General features: G+C 47.7%; 1 protein-coding gene across 4 annotated transcripts in view; it reads right to left on the reverse strand.

The window, feature by feature from the left end:
- Positions 1-20,170, reverse strand: part of CALCOCO1 (calcium binding and coiled-coil domain 1) — a 42,485-nt gene that overhangs the window by 12,980 nt on the left and 9,335 nt on the right. For all 4 annotated transcript variants that reach the window (XM_028721576.2, XM_028721577.2, XM_028721578.2 and 1 more), the window contains exons 2-11: positions 19,271-19,419; positions 12,830-12,935; positions 11,991-12,190; positions 10,447-10,605; positions 8,920-9,068; positions 8,592-8,682; positions 7,117-7,272; positions 4,959-5,213; positions 2,717-2,842; positions 1,223-1,318 (exon numbers count right to left, since the gene is read on the reverse strand). In XM_028721576.2, coding sequence (XP_028577409.2) covers positions 1,223-1,318; positions 2,717-2,842; positions 4,959-5,213; positions 7,117-7,272; positions 8,592-8,682; positions 8,920-9,068; positions 10,447-10,605; positions 11,991-12,190; positions 12,830-12,935; positions 19,271-19,411 — 1,479 coding nt within the window. In that variant the 5' untranslated portion in view covers positions 19,412-19,419. The remainder of the gene's footprint in view (positions 1-1,222; positions 1,319-2,716; positions 2,843-4,958; positions 5,214-7,116; positions 7,273-8,591; positions 8,683-8,919; positions 9,069-10,446; positions 10,606-11,990; positions 12,191-12,829; positions 12,936-19,270; positions 19,420-20,170) is intronic.

A 20,170-nucleotide genomic window follows, 5' to 3' on the forward strand; every position in this document is an offset into this window, starting at 1 on the left:
GCACGTCCACCACATGTGGAATAAGGTTCCTTCGTTTTGTTTACATCTCCAACACATATTGCTGTTATTTTTATTTATTTTTGCTAATTTGGATGAAAATAACAGCAACATGTGTTGGAGATGGAAACAAAACGAAGGAACCTTATTCCACATGTGGTGGACATGTCCCCAAATCAAGTTCTGTGTTCAAGTTCTAGCCATGGGCTGCGGGCAGCATCCAGCGAATGTGACCTGTCAGCGCAAGCATTTCCACTGGCACAATGGGACTTTCCCCTCTCCCCCCCCCCCACTCATTTCCATACCCTCCCCAAAAGGGGCTGCAAGGGCAACCCCTTGAACAGATTTAGGGGGTGTGCGAGGGCAGGGAGGGTCCTGATGGGGGCCACGATGTTGTGCTAGGTTGGACACAACCCACGGTTGCCTTTCCCCTCTTTCTCAAACTTGTCCTTTCTGGCTGCTCTTGCCCTTTCCACCTCTTCTGCAAGCTTTCCGAGACAGCCTCTCACAGGCTGGAAGAAATATGGATCCCGTGGGGCCAGAGCTTCTCCGAGATTTGGTGCTCAATTTTAAGGACTATCAAAAAAAACCGGCAGAGAGGAATTGAGAGAGAATTAAGAGCCTCGGATGTGAGATCTCCAGGCTAATACTAGATTAAGACTGATGGACATTTGTTGGGGACTGAAACCGGGAAAGGGGAAGGGGTGGGGTTTGGGAATCCAAAGGGTACATAATTATAATGTGTTCTGTTTTTATTTTGTTTTTGTAATATGTATGAAAATTGGGAAATTCGTGGAAGGGAATTTGGGTCGACTTTAGAAAGAACGTTTTAAGAATGTGTATTGATGTATAAGTATTGATGTTTAAGTTTGGATAAGGTAAAATTGGTTTTTTCAAATGAACTAAATTAAATGAAAATAAGGTTAGCAAAAATAAATTGAAGAAATGGATGTAAGAGAAAAAGTAAAATAATAATATGTTAAACTAAGTATAGAAATAGGTTAAAAATTATAGATAAGGATTTGCTAAATTAACAATCTGAACTGGAATACAAGAAAGGGAGGTATGAGGAGGTCAGGGAAATATGTTATTGAAAAATAGGTATTGTGAACTTTATGTGTTTTTAATCTTTTTTATTTTTTCCTTTTTGATTCTTTTTATTGCATTAAATTTGAAAATCTTAATAAATATATATATTTTTAAAAAGAGACAGCATCTCACCAACCTGCTTTTCGGCTTGGAGCTGCTCTTTCTCCTTCTGGGCAACCTGAAGCGCAGCTCGCAGCTCTCGCAGTTCCCGGCGGCTCTCAGAGACCTGCACCTGATGGGGCAAAAGCGAGAGTTTGCACATTCCAGAATATTAAGGCAGTGGGTGGGATGCAGGGCAGGGTGGGTGGCGAGCCAAGGAAGAAAAAGAAGAAGAGTTTGGATTTGATATCCCACTTTATCACTACCCGAAGGAGTCTCAAAGCGGCTAACATTCTCCTTTCCCTTCCTCTCCCACAACAAACACTCTGTGAGGTGAGTGAGGCTGAGAGAATTCAGAGAGGTGTGACTGGCCCAAGGTCACCCAGCAGCTGCATGTGGAGAAGCGGGGAAGCGAACCCGGTTCACCAGATTACGAGTCCACCACTCTTAACCACTACACCACACTGGCTCTCAACTTTGGAACTGCATCAGCTTTGGAAGTGGCTGTGGAGCCAAATATCCAATCTGCAGAGTCTTCCGTATCCCTAAGGATTCGGCTGTTTTCAACTATGAGCCAGACTTCACCCCTCTCCAACAAATGCCCCCTAAATACCTGCTGTTACGTTCCTCCTGTTGGGATCTGACCATCTTTCCTTCTATTTCAAATGTCCGAGAGCGAGTGTCAATCCCTTTGGAGCCAAAACGACAGCATCCACACAGAAGTGGGAGGTGCCAGCAAATTTGGGTGATGGGGACCCCAAGGCTTGTAGAAGTACAATGGTTTTTTGTTTTTGTTTTTTAATTCAAAACCCCCTAAAGGGGAAGGCAAGAAAAGCGTCCCAAAAGAGTACAGTGGTACCTCGGGTTACATACGCTTCAGGTTACAGACTCCGCTAACCCAGAAATAGTACCTCGGGTTAAGAACATTGCTTCAGGATGAGGACAGAAATTGTGCTCCGGCGGCAGCAGGAGGCCCCATTAGCTAAAGTGGTACCTCAGGTTAAGAACAGTTTCAGGTTAAGGAAGGACCTCCAAAACGAATTAAGTTCTTAACCCGAGGTACCACTGTAATTCATTCCGGAGGTCCGTTCTTAATCTGAAACCGTTCTTAACCTGAGGCACCACTTTAGCTAATGGGGCCTCCTGCTGCCGCCGCCATGCGATTTCTGTTCTCATCCTGAAGCAAAGTTCTTAACCCGAAGTACTATTTCTGGGTTAGCGGCGTCTGTAACCTGAAGCGTCTGTAACCTGAAGCGTCTGTAACCCAAGGTACCACTGTATAATGTATCTGATGCGGGCTTTGCAACTGGTAAGGACACTGTGTTGTATTGAACCAACCTAGACTCAGAACAGAGACACCAAAATTAATGGACCTGAGTTGGTGACACTAATAATAAACAAGGGCAAGTAGTTTCTACTGGCAGGTGTTGGGTGCTGTATAATGAAACCATCAGAACTCAAAGGGATTGTTATTTTTCTCTCGCCCAGGGCAATGGGGACCCCCCCCCACTCCCTCAGGGCCCCAATTTACCAGACTGGAGTCACGTTCCTGTGCCAACTCCAAACGCAAGACCTGGCGCTGTGCCCGCTCTTCTTGCAGGCTCTTCTCCAGACGCAGCACTTCGGCACTCAGCTTCAGGATCTTGTCCTTCTCTGCCTGCCGAGACCACAGGGTTGCACTGAATGGGTGGGGAGGGGCTGGATGGGACTCCTCCCCACCCCATCCCCATCCCCCAATGCAGCAAACTAATCATGCATTCGTTTTGGAATCATTTTGGGGGGTGGATGGAATCCGCAAATTGGAGGGGACACAGTTCCAAAGTCAAATATATATACACACAGTTCCAAAGTCCAGTATATCTGAAGGAGCGTCTCCACCCCCATCGTTCTACCCGGACACTGAGGTCCAGCACCGAGGGCCTTCTGTCGGTTCCCTCGCTGCAAGAAGCCAAGTTACAGGGAACCAGGCAGAGGGCCTTCTCGGTAGTGGCGCCCGCCCTGTGGAAAGCCCTCCCACCAGATGTCAAAGAGAACAACAACTACCAGACTTTTAGAAGACGTCTGAAGGGAGCCCTGTTTAGGGAAGCTTTTAATGTTTGATGTATTACAGTATTTTAATATTTTTTTGGAAGCCGCCCAGAGTGGCTGGGGAAGCACAGCCAGATGGGCGGGGTATAAATAATAAATTATTTATTATCAATTCAAAAACGTGATTTCTACAAGTAACACGGGAGATGACAGAATGTTCCTCCCATTCATTCCCTGCATTTAAAACGTAGCTTTAGTTTGCAAATCAGATTGTCTAGTGCAGCATACCTGGAAATGTTTATTCACATCTCTGTATGCCTTATAGGGAAGAAGTTACTTGGGGGAATATTCCATGTTTGAAAACACAGAACGCCGAGTTTACTGATTCCCTACCTCCACCCTGAACATTGCCTTGCCATCAAAATCCCTGTACAATGAATGAACTGACTCCCATCTTCAAATATCTCAAGGGCTGTCACATGGAAGAGGGAATAAGCTTGTTTTCTCCTGTTCTGGAGGGTAGGACTCGAACCAATGGCTTCAAGTTCCAAGAAAGGCTATTCTAATTAAACATCAGGAAAAGCCTTCTGACAGTAAGAGCTGTTTGACAGGGGAACAGTCTGTTAGAATTCCTGCTCCATGACTGCAGTCATGGGATTGTTGTCTTTCACATAACCGTGTATGTTTTGACTCCACAGAGTGGGAAGTGATGGAGACAGGATGTTTGTGTTACTGTGTTCCGTGAAGTGGGACTATTGTCCTTTGTTCTCTCTCTTTGCTGTCTGATGCTAGAGAGAGAGGGAGCCACGTTGCAGGGCTCCGTGTGTGTTCATATGTAAATAAAGTAGATTAGCCAAAATGCTGAGTTGCTGAGGTCTGTTACGCAACTGCACAAACTCTGCGGATCCCTAAGTGTGCCGGTGTCGGTTGGCATCGGTCGCTGTGATGTTTAGGCAGAAGAAAGCTTCTGAAACTCCCGAATGATCGACCAGGAGGGAAGGAACATGCCAGTTGGGTATGTGCCTCTACCAGGGTCCTACTCATGTGTAGGCCAAGCTCCTGACACGGACTCCCTTGGGAGGTTGTGGACTCTCCTTCCTTGGAGGTTTTCAAGCAGAGGTTGGATGGCCATCTGTCATGGATGCTTTAGTTGAGATTCCTGCACTGCAGGGGGTTGGACTAGAAGACCCCTGGGGTTCCCTTCCAACTCTACAATTCTTTGATTGAATCTGCGTATGCTACGTTCCACTTCATCCATGGCACTTTGCCCCTTTTCCCAGTAAAAACAGAAGACAATGCTGAATGCGTGCTTGAAGCAGGTGGCAGCTATTGGGCTGAGAGTGCTTCCCTGACCTCCCATCCCTGGCAAGGGGCAGGCTGAGGCTCTCGCCAAAATCTCATGCGCTCTGCGAGATCTCACTGGAACCTGCCATGGTCACTGCTGCTTGGCAGGTGCCACCGCGCAACCTCAGGTGGCAAAATGGGACGCAGCGCCCCTGATCACCAGCATCACTGCAACTTACTGAGATGGAAAAGGGAGATGTCAACATGGTGCAAATGCACTGGGGAACCAACTCAGAACTCCCAAGGGCGAGTTTGCACTGCGCTGACCTTCATCCTCCCTCGCCTCCCTCCCGGGAAGCCAAAGTGATTATGGTGCAGGTAAGTGCCATTGCCCTGCCCCCTGAGGGTTTACCATCAGCTACTAAGCACGACTGGGGAACCCTGGGGTGGCTCAAACAAACCTCCATGCTCTGCAGCAGTGTGGCCTTCTCCTTCCACCACTGGCCTTTGCCCTCTTTCCACTTGAGAGTCATGTCAGCCAGCTTGATGTTGATCTCGGCTGCCTCCAGGCGGCTCTTGTGCAGATCAGAGATGGTGCGGTCCCGGATGGAGGCGACGCTGGCCAACTCTTCCCCCAAGAGAGCCACTTTCTGCTGGCTGGCAGCCAGAACGTCCTGCGTGGAGCGCAGCTGTTCACACAGAGACTCCATCTGCACCTGTGAAGAGACAGGATGGGGCATGGGTGGGGCAAGGGAGGCAACAAGGGGATCCGTGGGTAGGGATGAGCCCATATGAGCTCCCAGAATTCTCCATGCTACTTTTGGGAAGCGTGGCAGCTCAGTGCAAGCAGAAGGTGCCAGATTCAATCTCCAGGTAGGGCTTGGATCATATCCCATCTCAAACCCTCAAGAGCTGCTGCCAGTGTAACTGATGTGTGGGTTTGTGGATTTTGGGTTTGATGGAGTGGGGAGGTGAAGTTCTCCAATATGCTTTCCATGAATCTTCTCTTTTGACAAAGTTGGACTCACTTCATGTTGAATGGAACTATTTACAGTTGGTTTCCATTGGTGGGTGAAGTGGGCAAAGAGAGGAGGACTGGAAGGAGTAGGGGGCCAAGCTTATTGCTTCCTTCAACACTATTAAAATAATACTGAATGATTATGAAAACACAGTTGCTGCCAAAATATATGGTGAAATTACGGAGGCCATTTTGCGAAACATTCTCTAGGGAAGGATTGACGTTCTGCCAATGGTTCGGGAGCAGAATGAAAAAAAAATCTGTCAGATATTTTCTCTCTTTTTGGCAAATTTTCAGCCACACCCTATTATGGGATGTCTTGCCTGCAGCGAGGCCTCATGGGAACTGTGGTACAATAGCAAGTGGCCCAAACCCCTTGTAACCACCAGTGACGCTAATCAATATACAACCTAATCCAGGAAGAGCCAATATGCTATCCCTCCAGGTGTTGTTGGGCTCCAACTCCCATCAGCCCCCAGCCAGCATGCCCAATGGTCAGGGATGATGGGAGGTGCACTCCAATAATATCTGGAGGGTACCATGCTGTCTAAGGTAAAGGTAAAGGGACCCCTGACCGTTAGGTCCATTCGTGGCCGACTCTGGGGTTGCGGCTCTCATCTCGCTTTATCGGCCGATGGAGCCGGCGTACAGCTTCCGGGTCATGTGGCCAGCATGACTAAGCCGCTTCCGGTGAACCAGAGCAGCGCACAGAAACGCCATTTACCTTCCTGCTGGAGTGGTACCTATTTATCGACTTGCACTTTGAAGTGCTTTCGAACTGCTAGGTTGGCAGGAGCAGGGACCGAGCAACGGGAGCTCACCCCGTCGCGGGGATTTGAACCACTGACCTTCTGATCGGCAAGCCCTAGACTCCGTGGTTTAGACCACAGTGCCACCCATGTCCCACCCTGCTGTCTACTCCCACCCTAATCCCTCTCTCATTCCTTGTTTCTCCACTGATACCCAACTCTCCTAAACCTGAGACTACCACCTGACTTCTTTCCCAGAGACAAGAATCAAACCCTCCTCTCCTCTACAAGGTCTGGCAGAGCAAGAGTTTATGGTGTACCAGGAGTCTATCTGGGTTTTGGGTCCGTGAACTTCCTTATCAGGATCCAAGCCCAATTTTCAGCTATTTCCCCACTTCCCAGGTTATCTCTACCTCACCCTGTTTTGAGCTCCTCTGGAATGGGGGTAAAGGGATGTGGGTGGCACTTTATTGGCTCCCTCGGCCAATAAAGTGAGATGAGCACCACAACCCCAGAGTTGGCCACGACTGGACCAAATGGTCAGGGGTCCCTTTACCTTTAGAATGGGGGTGGGAGGGGAAAATTTGAGTGCCCACTGCTTTATTTCATGGTTTTCCTTCAAGGAACTCAAAGCTACATATGCGGTCCTTTCCCGCTCCATTTTATCCTCATGACAACCCAGTGAGATAGGTTGGGCTGAGAGACAGTCACTGGCCCAAGGTCACCCAGCCTAGCTTCATGTCTGAGTGGGGATTTGAGCCCTGGTCTCCCAAGCCCCACACTGTAACCACCACTGCCTTGGAGAGAGAGTGCCTTGGTGAGGTTCAGCATATTCTGCTGCCCGACACTTACGGTGCGGCGATTAGCAGCCGTCAGCTTCTGCTGCAATTTGCTGATGTCCTCCTGCAGCCCCAGAGTCTGTGAGACCTTCTCCCCATGGAGGGTCTTCGCTTCCTGCAGATCAGAGGCCAGGCTGCGGCTCTCCTCTTCTGAGGCCTGCAGCTTTACCTGAGGAGGAGAAAGGAGGTCGTAGTCACAATGTTGAGGCTGCGATACTTGCCCTTCCACTGACTTGGATTTCCTACTCTCCGATTGGGTCTACTCAAGGACCTCATTACCTTCTGGGAAGCTTTTGGGGTCCACATCCCAACAGCAGTAGGGCTTGGTGAGATCTAGTTTTCAACACTGTGATTTATCACCAGCTAAACATACCAATAAATCATGTTGTCTAAAATAAGAATAGAGCTATGTAGACGACAACAGTAGGGCTGGGTGATATCTGGTTTCCAACTTCATTAAACATCGCAATATACTCATTTTTAACAATGTCTGGAAAAAGGATGGAGCTGGTTTTCAACTTTGTGATATATCACCAACTAAACATCACGATTTACTGATATATTTACAATGTCTGAAATAAAGATGGAGCTATGTAGAGGCATGGGCTGGCTTCACAGTTTTCCCACATTGTGATTTTTGCATAGCACACACAAACATCATGTATTGCCAGGTCAAAAATTATGAAACCAGTATCATTATATGGACTTGTAACCAGTTTTGGATGTTATATTGATCAGCCCTAACACAGGTCCTGATTTGCGATATATTGCCAGGTCAAAAACTATGAAACCAAGATATCAATATGGAGTTCAAATCGGTTTTGGATGATATCTCGATATATCGCCCAGCCCTAGTGGGCAGGTCCAGAGGCAAAAACAACTGACTTAAGGATGTATTTTAATTGATTGTCTGATTTTATGTTAATGTGTTATACATTTGATGTTAGCCGCTCTGAGCCCGGCTTCAGCTGGGGAGGGCGGGATATACCATATTTTTCGCTCTATAAGATGCACCAGACCACAAGACGCACCTATTTTTTGGAGGAGGAAAACAAGAAAAAAAATATTCTGAATCTCAGAAGTCAGAACAGCAAGAGGGATCGCTGCGCAGTGAAAGCAGCATCCCTCTTGCTGTTCTGGCTTCTGGGATAGCTGCGCAGCCTGCATTCGCTCCATAAGATGCACACACATTCCTCCTTACTTTTTAGGAGGGAAAAAGTGAGTCTTACAGAGCAAAAAATACGGTAAATAAAATTTATTAATTATTATTATTATTATTATTATTATTATTATTATTATTATTAGGCTAGCTTCTACACACACTCTCACACCCCACTCTTCCCTCCATCCAGGGAAGCAAGGATGCATTCTAGCCAGGCAGAAAGGCTCAAGGGCCAGGGAGGGGTGTGGCCTGGAGGGCGTTCTGAGGGCCAGGCAGAGAGGCCCCGGGGCCACATTTGGCCCACACGCCTGAGATTTAGCACTCACCTGGTACTGCTCCTTCTCCGCATTCTCCTCTTTGAGCTGGTTGTGAATCTGCTCCTGTTCACGCAGCAGAGACTTGACAGTATCTTTCATTCTGGGGCCCAAAAGGAGAAAGGAGAGGGTGGGGTGAGAAGCAGTGGACCTACTTAGCTTGTGGGCCAGAGTATGAACCAGGCTGGAAAAACGATTAGCACCCTCTGATAGACTCAGCTCAGTTTGTAAACCATAGTGGAGGCCGCCAACTCTGATGGTGGGCAGGTAGGCTTAGGGAATTACATGGTGCCGTGGCAACTAGGCCATATGGCACCAAACATTGAGCCATGACCCTCACCTGTCTAACTCCGTCTCTCTTTGCAGCATCTTCTCACCCATGGCCTGGATGTCACCCTCCAGCTCTCGGATTCGGGCCACGTGCTCAGCTTCTTGGAGGCTTAGTGTATCTCTCTGCTCGGATACTTCCGCAAAAGAATTCGATAATTCCTGGTAGTGTGGGGAGATGGAGGAGTGAGCAACATTCATGGCATTGGGTGGATGCTTGAGACATAACGCAATATTTCTGATAACGTGTGCGTGGCAGAAAACCTGGTAGTTCCAAGGAAGGAAACACAGCCTACAGGCATGGGTAGTATCTGAGCACAAGGCGACCATCACGTCAATTCTTCCTGCTTCTTTTCTACACCCTGAAATCTACATCTCCCTTTTCGGTGGCTTCTTGGCACACTTCCATTTACTTACTTTTTTCCATTTCTTTAGGTTGCTGCTACTTTTCTTTGCTATTTCTTGCCTACAGTAATATCACTATGCAACTAAAGCTGATGGGTTAGGTGGTGCCTGGCTAGGTGGCATTGTGACACCATTCTGTCCACTCTGAATCCCTGACTGGATGGGATCAGCCCCAAGAAGAAAAAGAATCAGGAGCTAGCGTGACAGTGATGCCAAGATGAACGGGTCAGATGGATGGATCAGAGTGGAACCAGATGGGCAGCTTCTATTTTTTAAAAAAGACTATCATAATCTAGCATATCAGTGGTGTAGCAAGGGTTGCTGGCTCCCGAGGCAAGGGAAGTATTACACCTACTAACCTGCGGTTCCTGTCAGGGCTGGGAAAGTGCAGTGGTGGTCATGGTGGTGGGAAAGGGTTTCCCAGCAGGGAGAGGGAAGCTGGGGAGGGGACAGCTGAGGCAGCCATTATCATCATCATCATCATCATCATCATCATCATCATCATCATTATTATATTTCATGACATATTTACACCACTTGGTTGCTAAATATACCCCTCAAAGTGGTTTGTGTTTCTTTTGAAATTTGTGGCATGCGCCCTCCCCCCAATTTTGCACCTGGACAACAGTCCCTCACGCCCCCCCCCCCACTGCTACACTACTGCCCCAGCTATCTGAAGAGCAACAACTACTCTGATGTCTTTAAAGCAAATAACTTTTTCCTTTTTTTCAGGCTTTATAACTTCCGTTGATTCATTTTACTCGGACTAGTTTGGTGTTATTTTCACAGGTCAGATGCTTTTATTTTGTGCATTAGGTACTTCATGGCATTTAAAACATTTTAACGTTCAAAGTGCTTGAAGGGCAGTGCATAAATCTAAATGAAGGAAGGAATGAATCGCACGAGCCATTCCACTGGGAGGACAGACGGCGACAGCGTGAGGAGTTGCCCGTGTCTAACAAAGGGGCTATGACAGGCAGACCCTGTCATAGCAAATTTCAGCTGAAGGTTCCTTGACCTTCCTTGAAATGAACCTCAGGGCAGGAGAACAGGGCACAATTCCCCTCTGGCCCCGAGTAGCTTTGGGGACCTGGAGAGATTGAGAATTCCCAGATCGCTGGGCTTCCTCTCTTGCCTTGTACTGTGCAGCCAGCTTGGTGTGTTCATCCCGAAGCGTGCCCAGGACTGCTTCCAGCTCCGCCACACGGCTTCTCAGCTCTTGAACCTCATCCTTCAGGCGGCACGACTCCTGCAGCAGGGCTCCTTGCTCCTGCCGGCTCTCTTCCAACTGTGTCTGTGAAGGATATAAGGAGAGACACCCGCGAGGCTTCATTAGAGGCCAGGGAACACGTTTAGCAGACTTGCTTAAGCGGCTACCTTAAAGTCACTGTCCCTATGTTGCTATCACACAGGGCTGGAATTGAGAGATGGCTCAGAAGAAACAGCATGACAGAGCCCCTCTGGGCTCTTAACTGATGAGCAGAAATAAACTTTGTGCTGGTTGTCAGGTAAGGACTTTTTCCACCTGCCTTGCCCCACCCTCCAGTCCTGGAGCCTTTCCTAGACCATGACTTTGAGGACAGCAGAAGCAGCTGGGAAAACAGAAGCTCAGGGATATATATATATATGTGTGTGTGTGTATATGTATATGTATATGTATATACACACACATACATACACACACACACAGTCATACATCGGGTTACAGACGCTTCAGGTTGGGTTTTTTCAGGTTATGGACACGCCAAAAACCTGGAAGTACCGGAATGGGTTACTTCCAGGTTTTGGTGGTCGTGCCGAATCAGAACCCGCACATGCACAGACGCGGCGCTACGGGTTGCGAACGCTGCGGGTTGTGAACGCTGCGGGTTGTGAACGTTCGCAACCTGAGTGTCCACTGTATATATTTATAAGCTGTGTGTCCTTTTCCCCTCAATTTGATTCTTTTGTATGGTTTGTATGCATTGTGACTTGTTTTTAGTGATTACTGTAATGGTCCAGTGTAAACTGTTTAATAATTATTTGCCGATATTTAATTTTACAGTTTACGATTACATTATAATGGATTGTTGCATATTGCTTTTATTTGATACAGGCTGTTTATTTTAAAGTTATGCTTTTATCATGGCTTTTTTTGTATCAGATCAGGTTGTTGTTAGGTGTGTGATCTTTGCTGTCTCTTTTGTGGTTTCCAGAGCTCATAAACCACCTTGAATATAGTAATTTAGAAAGGCGGTATACAAATTAAAAGTGAAATGAAATGGGAAAAATAGACTTGAAGGAGCAGATATGTGAGTCCTCTAAATTTATTAAAAGAGACACACACCCCTGCTGGACATGGAAATCACAGAGAAGAAGATTAGTGTAGTCTTTTACTAGATGAATTAGCTTTCCATCTACAGGAAGACTGCTTCCACAGGGAGAATTCAAAGATACGATTTCCCTCCTGCATACCGATGTGGTACAGTTTGGGAAAGACCATACCATGTTGATTTCAAGGCCAAGTCATTATTTTAGTGTTGGGAAACCTGTGTGGATTTTCCTGGGCTCCCAGCTCCCATCAGCATTGAGTGGCACAGCCAAGGGCTACGGATGATGGGCACTGTTGGGCAAATGATCCGCCTGGCTGAACAGTCAGGGGGCTTCTGAAATTCAGGGTGTTGCTTGGGAGTACGTTACCTCCAACAGGGCGGCCTTGGGAACCACCAGCAACATGTCGGTGCCCCCACCGTCATCGCTCGCCTCCTCCAGAGTGACGAGCTCATCCATGGGCCGCGGCTCGCTGAACTGGAAAGGGGAGCTTTGACCACGCACCTCCCCACGGCGATCCACATAGCGGAACTGGTACTGCTGTGGGCCTGGCTTGGGCAGGTAGCTGGCTGTAAACACAAGAAATTGGTTTGTTTACTGATCTGTGTTACGTACAGTCTGAAGAAAGCAAAATGGTTGACACTGCAGCAAAGGAAAGAAATGAGGCTCTTGAGCAGGGGTCAGCAAACTTTTTCAGCAGGGGGCCAGTTCACTGCCCCTCAGACCTTGTAGGGGGCCAGACTATATTTTTTGGGGGGGGAAATGATGCAAGAGCACCACGAGCCCTGGTGCCTGCTTACCTGTGTCTTGCGAGTGGCAGGGGTTGATGGCGATGGCGGCGGAGGGAGCCAGTGTTTGTCCGCAGACAGCCTCCGGGTCATGTGGCCAGCATGACTAAGCCGCTTCTGGCGAACCAGAGCAGTGCACGGAAATGCCATTTACCTTCCTGCCAGAGCAGTACCTATTTATCTACTTGCACTTTGACGTGCTTTCGAACTGCAAGGTGGGCAGGAGATGGGACCAATCAACGGAAGCTCACCCCATCGCGGGGATTCGAACAGCCGACGTTCCGGTCGGCAAACCCTAGGCTCTGTGGTTTAGACCACAGCGCCACCCGCCTTGTTTTAGAAAAGCACAATTTAAGCATTGCTTTGGCATCTCTAGCCATGAGTAACCTGATGCGGACCATCGGACCTCCTAACACCCACCTTGGAACTGAACGTTACAGTGAAGAAGGGATCCTGCGGAAGCTCCTCCATCTGGAACTGTGCACCACACAAAGGTATAATAATCACGCACTGAAGAGGACTCCACCTAGTGATAAAATGTGAAGATTTTTATGGTAAAAGTAAGTGTGATTAAAAAAATGGTTAAAAATTATGATATATGTACAGTGATACCTCGGGTTACATACGCTTCAGGTTACAGACTCCGCTAACCCAGAAATAGTACCTCAGGTTAAGAACTTTGCTTCAGGATGAGAACAGAAATTGTGCTCTGGCGGCAGCGGGAGGCCCCATTAGCTAAAGTGGTGCTTCAGGTTTAGAACAGTTTCAGGTTAAGAACGGACCTCCGGAACGAATTAAGTACTTAAGCCGAGGTACCACTGTAAACAGCTAAAGATGAGGTAAAATGAAAATCAGGGAAGCCCACCTAACAATGTTTAGAAACAATAAGGATAAGACAAGAATTTGTTTGTATTGTTTCTTTTTTCTGTTTGTGTTGTTTAGTTGTGTTATAAAATGAATAAAAAAAAAATTGGGGAAAAAATAAGAGGACTCCACCTGGGAAAGGGAATGGGAAGAGAGCATGAGAGTAGCCCATGTCCCCAGAGCTTCCCCTAGGGCATGTTGCTTAAAGGTAAAGGGACCCCTGACCATTAGGTCCAGTCGTGACCGACTCTGGGGTTGCGGCGCTCATCTCGCTTTATTGGCCAAGGGAGCCGGCGTACAGCTTCCGGGTCATGTGGCCAGCATGACTAAGCCGCTTCTGGCGAACCAGAGCGGTGCACGGAAACGCCGTTTACCTTCCTGCCGGAGCTGTACCTATTTATCTACTTGCACTTTGAGGTGCTTTCGAACTGCTAGGTTGGCAGGAGCAGGGACTGAGAAATGGGAGCTCACCCCGTGGCGGGGATTCGAACTGCCGACCATCTGATTGGCAAGTCCTAGGCTCTGTGGTTTAACCCACAGCGCCCCCCGCGTCCCTAGGGCATGTTGCTTAGGTCAGCACATTATTATACAGGATGAGGGACGCACAAGAGGTTCAGGGAATATTACAGACTCGTTCACTTTTGAATCTGGCTTGGGCTACCCTTTGCCCCTCCCCCCCATCCTCAAAACGCGGTAGGAGCCAGGGTTCTTTGGGTACAGCAGAGCAGATGAGCTCAGAGGTCCCTCCTGGCTCTAACCTTCTGTGAATCTTCTCCCTCATTCTGAACTGCCTCAGTGACAACTCCATCTACATTTCACCCTTAACACCAGCAGCAACAGGACTAAACAACCACTGTTTGGCACCTCCAGGATGGAGGAGGAATTTCTCAAGTCCTGAGTCTCAACGCAAACCTAGGCTTCCGTGGTTAGGCAAAGAATCATGGGCATAGGGAGACAACAGGACTGTACAAGGGTCCCCGATTATAAAATCATAGAAAACGGGAGATACGTAGCCACTCCAGCAACATATCTCTATTTCCTTGCATCCAGAAACCCAAGAAGGGCTTTCACTCTTGCTAGAAGCTCAGCCTTGCCCTCACCGGTTCTGGAAGGCTCCTATAGTAGAATCCCGTACGCACAGAGACTTTGCGCCTGCCCATTAGGGGAAATAGGAAGCCCCGAACATATATATATATTTAGATGTCCTTTTAAAGCTGAGATTCGTAGAGACACCATTGATCCTTTGCTGAAGAGGCTCGCCGGTCTTTCAGACAAGTCTAAACTTAATTCTCTCCTCTTAGGCAAAGATCACAAGACGACCTGGCTGGTAGCCAGATTCTGCACCCAGATTTGTAGGCACAGATCATGCTCTAGAACAGGGGTCTGCAACCTTTAAGACAAAAAGAGCCACTTGGACCGAAGAAAAAACAACTGGGAGCCGCAAAACCATTGTGACATTTAAAACAGTGGGGAGTGTCGGGGCACACAATGCGCCTCCTCCCCTCGCTAGTATCCGCCCCAGAGCCGCGGCAAAGGTGTAAAAGAGCCACATGCGGCTCCGGAGCCGCGGGTTGCAGACCCCTGCTCTAGAATAAAATAGCTTACTAGGGAAAAGCTGAAGTCACCCTTTGGGGCACCTCAGGGCCAACTTTTATGGCAGCCCAAATCTCAGTTGTAAGGGTGTATGTATATACAGTGGTACCTCGGGTTACATACGCTTCAGGTTACATACGCTTCAGGTTACAGACTCCACTACCCCAGAAATAGTGCTTCAGATTAAGAACTTTGCTTCAGGATGAGAACAGAAATCGGGCTCTGGCGGCGTGGCGGCAGCAGGAGGCCCCATTAGCTAAAGTGGTGCTTCAGGTTAAGAACAGTTTCAGGTTAAGTACGGACCTCCGGAACGAATTAAGTACTTAACCCGAGGTACCACTGTATCTCAATTTTAACTCATGAGCTATTGCTGCAATCTGCTCTAATTGTATATTTTATCTTTATGAACGCTGTTTTTATTCTGTTATGCAAGCTGGTCTTTGACCGTAATAAATTATCTATCATCTATCTATCTATCTATCTATCTATCTATCTATCTATCTATCTATCTATCTATCCCAGGCTTTCCTGCCCGCCCCCCGCAAATTCACTTTGAGTTGGGAAGGCATTTCTCCAGTACTGTTGGGGGCAGGAAGGAAGGAAGCATACTGACTTGGGTCCCTGAATTTCAATTTCTAATGAGAGCGGGACAGAAAAGGAAACCCGCAGCCTGCGCCTGCATAAACAGCCCTCCACTGTGCTGCACAAAGGGACTGTGTTCCTTCTTTTCTCTCTCCTCCCTTCCCCTTCCCCCAAGGACCACACTGGATGGACGCTGGGTCTTAAGACATGGAGCAGGGTGGAAGGGAAGAAATGGCATTTTTAACGCTCCCCTGTATATAGAACATCCTATAACAGCAGGCTCAAAGCGGGAGAACGAGAAAATCAACCTCCTACTGGGTTGGCGTTCTATTTACAAAGCTCCCTAAAAAAATAAAATGCGGAAGAGCACTGTGAAAATGAGACACCCTCTTCACTGGCAGTCTGAAGTGGTATAGCCCACTCTCCACCTTCAGGACTCTCACATCTCATTCTGCTCTTTGTGCAGACCAGAATTGGCAATTGTGTGCATCAACAGTGCAGTCAAGGCCCTCTCTGAGTGAGGATCCACGAAACCAGGGTTCGAATCCTTACCTGGCCATAAAGCTCACTGGGTGACCTTGGGTCAATGACAGCCTATCAGGCTTGTTCACCTCGCAGGGTTGTTGTGGGGATGGAGCGGGGGAGAGCAGGATATGCCGCCTCAAGCTCTTTGGAGAAAAGGGTGGCATATATAGAAGAAGAAGAGGAGTTTGGATTTGATATCCCGCCTTTCACTCCCTTTAAGGAGTCTCAAAGCGGCTAACATTCTCCTTTCCCTTCCTCCCCCACAACAAACACTCTGTGAGGTGAGTGGGGCTGAGAGACTTCAGAGAAGTGTGACTAGCCCAAGGTCACCCAGCAGCTGCATGTGGAGGAGCGGGGAAGCGAACCCGGTTCACCAGATTACGAGACTACCGCTCTTAACCACTACACCACACTGGCTATATAAAGGCAATAAAGCAACAGCTGAGGGAAATGAGAACATACCACATTTTTCGCTCTGTAAGACGCACCTAGTTTTTGGAGGAGGAAAAGAAGAAAAAAAAAATATTCTGAATCCCAGAAGCCAGAACAGCAAGAGGGATCTGGCTTCTGGGATAGCCTCTTGCTGTACCGACTTATGGGATAGCTGCACGCAGCTTCTCCCAGGCAGGGGGATGAAGGCTCCCCCTGCCCGGAAGAGGCTGCTCGGGGCTAAGCCAGAAGCCAGGACAGCAAGTGGGATCGCTGCGCAGCAATCCCGCTTGCTGTCCTGGTTTATGGGATAGCCACACACAGCCTCTCCCAGGCAGCGGGAGGAAGGCTCCCCCAAGAGCCGCGCTCCCTTTAAAGAGTGTGCAGCTCTTGGGGGCTTTTCCCCGAGGAGGGAGAAGGGCAGCCGTTCTCCCTCCTCGGGGAAAAGCCCCCAAGAGCCGCACACACGCTCCACGCGGCTCTTTAAAGGGAGCGCTGAGCAGAGCCTCCCGCCTGCATCCGCTCCATAGGACGCACACACATTTCCCTTACTTTTTAGGAGGGGGAAAGTGTGTCTTATAGAGCGAAAAATACGGTATGTGTCCTGTGTTTGAAATTAGTCAGGTGCCGGGCACATTTCGCACCTGGCTTCCAACCACTTGTGACCAAGGAAAGATGCTTGACACCTCCACCGTCTGGAGGTGCATGCCTGGGGATCATTGAATCTGGACTGTTTTCACACGCTAATACCATATCCTGTAGAATTCGATCAGTTATATCTTATCTGCACAATCGGAATGAATTTCTGGAACAAAAATGCTTTTTTTCTGTGCAGCCTGAGCAGGAGCAGTGAACAACTGTTGCAGTTTGTAAGTTAGCAAAAATGTATAAGGCAAGTACAAGTATCACCTGGAAATGTAAAGAAAAGGAAGGCACTTTTTACCGTATGTGGTGGACCTGTAAGGCAATAAAAGTATTCTAGGAAATGATATAGAATGAATTGAAAAAACCCAGTCGCTTTTCTGTTAGGAATTGTAGGTATTGGTATTCCTAGGGAGCAGAAAAGACTTTTTATGTACATGGCAACAGCTGCACGGATGTAACTAGCCCAGAGATGGAAAGAAGACAAAGTCCCCACCAGAGAAGAATGGCAAACTAAGCTGTTGGATTATGCTGAAATGACAAAACTGACTGGGTAGCTCAGAAACCAAGAAGACCAAAACTTTAATAAATAATGGGGGGGAATTACAATAGACCTGACAGACCAATGTAAGCAGATGAAAACATTAGCAGGATTGCAATAACACATGTAATGTAGTAAATATTGATAAAATGGAGAAATATAAAATATGGATTATGAAACAGTATGCAGTTGAAAAGCTTGACAATAGGACCCATGGAGGGGAAGGTGGGAAGTCTAGAGATTTGGAGAAATCTCTAAATATGGATATGTATTTTGTACAGTGGTACCTTGGGTTACATACGCTTCAGGTTACAGACTCCGCTAACCCAGAAATATTACCTCGGGTTAAGAACTTTGCTTCAGGATGAGAACAGAAATTGTGCTCCGGCGGCGCAGCAGCAGCAGGAGGCCCCATTAGCTAAAGTGGTGCTTCAGGTTAAGAACAGTTTCAGGTTAAGAACGGACCCCCGGAACGAATTAAGTACTTAACCCGAGGTACCACTGTATTGCTATAATTTTACATCTGTAAAATCAAGTCAAAATTATTTCAAAAAATAAAATAAAAATTCTAGCCGTTTGTCTTAGCTTACCCCACCTCACAGCCCTGCTCACAATTGTGAAGAACATTCTTATGTTATGAATGGACCATGTCACCATTAAGAAAAAGAGGTCGGAATAGGCCAATAGATATTTGGACAATCCCTGGATCAAGTGCCTTTTCTTCTTTAAGTTCTCAAAGCTCTTAACCTAGCTCAAGTTTGTCATCTGAATTAGCCAGGTGTTTAACTGAGACTCAATCACAGTCAGTTGCAGATCGGTAGCCGTGTTGGTCTGCCATAGTCAAAACAAAAAAAATTCCTTCCAGTAGCACCTTAAAGACCAACTAAGTTAGTTCTTGGTATGAGCTTTCGTGGGAATGGGTGTTGGCATCAGTGTGTCCTTCAGCTCTCTATATTGGACAAACAGGCCAAACCTTACGCCAAAGAATAAACGGACATAAATCTGACATCAAGAATCACAAGACAGAGAAACCAGTAGGAGAACACTTCAATCTCCCAGGACATTCTATACAAGATCTCAAAGTAGCTGTTTTACTACAAAGGAATTTCAGAAATAGACTGGAAAGAGAAGCTGCTGAATTGCAAATCATTACCAAACTTAAAACCATGGAGACACCTGGCCTGAACAAAGGCATTGGATTCTTATCTCACTATACATGACAAAGCCATTTTTTACCTTCTCACCCCTTGCTTTTTCCTGTAAGACCTATTGCCGTCCTTAAGAGTCGTCAACAAGCTCATCACAGCCATCTGCCAATCACCCATTCCCACCCCCCTCTGAGTAATACCCCTCCCCACCTTCTCACTATATAGAAGGATCTGGCAACTTCTGTTTCAGTGTATCTGAAGAAGTGTGCATGCACACGAAAGCTCATACCAAGAACTAACTTAGTTGGTCTTTAAGGTGCTACTGGAAGGAATTTTTTTTGTTTCAATCACAGTCAGTCCTTCATTTGAAAAAACCAGACTTTAGAGCCATCTTGCCCCCAAAGGGCAACTAGACTTTCCGTTTTGGTGACTGTAACCTTGGTTTAAGGAGCCATTTGGCACCTAGCTTATATATCTGAGTTTCTAACACTGTAGTGTGTCCCATTTTCCCTCCCCCCAACTCCCCAGCTGAAATACCTTAAATATCCCAATCCAGTCTCTGGCGGACGGCTTCATGCCAGGCGGCAGGCTGTAGTGACACTCCACCTTGGTGTGGGGCACGTAGCTCGAGGTCACATTCAGAAAAGCCACGCCAGGTTGGGACTGTACTTCTTCCATCTCGGCGGCTGTGAGGCAAATGAGGGTGGTTAGTGGGGGAAGGCAGGCCACAAAATTGTAGAGTTGGAGGGGACCCCAGGGGTCATCTAGTACAACCCCCTGCAAGGCAGGAATCTGAACTAGCTCCATAGGCATGGACACCCCACCCACCAAACATCTGGACATTTCATCAGGCTTCTCTTCCCCACTGTTGAAATCGAGATTGTAAGCTCAGTGGGGCAGGGACCAGTCTTTTTTCTTTTTAGGGGGGTGGGGTGGAAAGTTGTCTTCCACAACAGAAATATCTGCCCAGCTGGGGGGGGGGGGACATCGAGGCCACAACCCTTCTGGGAGTACGCTGCATTGAATAATATGGAATTTATTCCTGAGATGTGGGGGGCACTGTGGTCTAAACCACTAAGCCTAGGGCTTGCCGATCGGAAGGTCGGTGGTTCGAATCCCAGTGACGGGGTGAGCTCCCGTTGCTCGGTCCCTGCTCCTGCCCACCTAGCAGTTTGAAAGCACGTCAAAGTGCAAGTAGATAAATAGGTACCGCTCCAGCGGTAAAAGACGTTTCCGTGCACTGCTCTGGTTTCGCCAGAAGCGGCTTAGTCATGCTGGCCACGTGACCCAGAAAAAATATCTGCGGAGAATCGTCGGCTTCCTCGGCCAGTAAAGCGAGATGAGCGCTGCAACCCCAGAGTCGTTTACGACTGGACTTAACTGTCAGGGGTCTTTTACCTTTACAGTCGCACCTTGGATCCCAATCGCCTTACATGT

This window comes from Podarcis muralis, chromosome 2 (assembly GCF_964188315.1).
Source record: "Podarcis muralis chromosome 2, rPodMur119.hap1.1, whole genome shotgun sequence".
In the NCBI taxonomy this organism is placed as follows: domain Eukaryota; kingdom Metazoa; phylum Chordata; class Lepidosauria; order Squamata; family Lacertidae; genus Podarcis; species Podarcis muralis.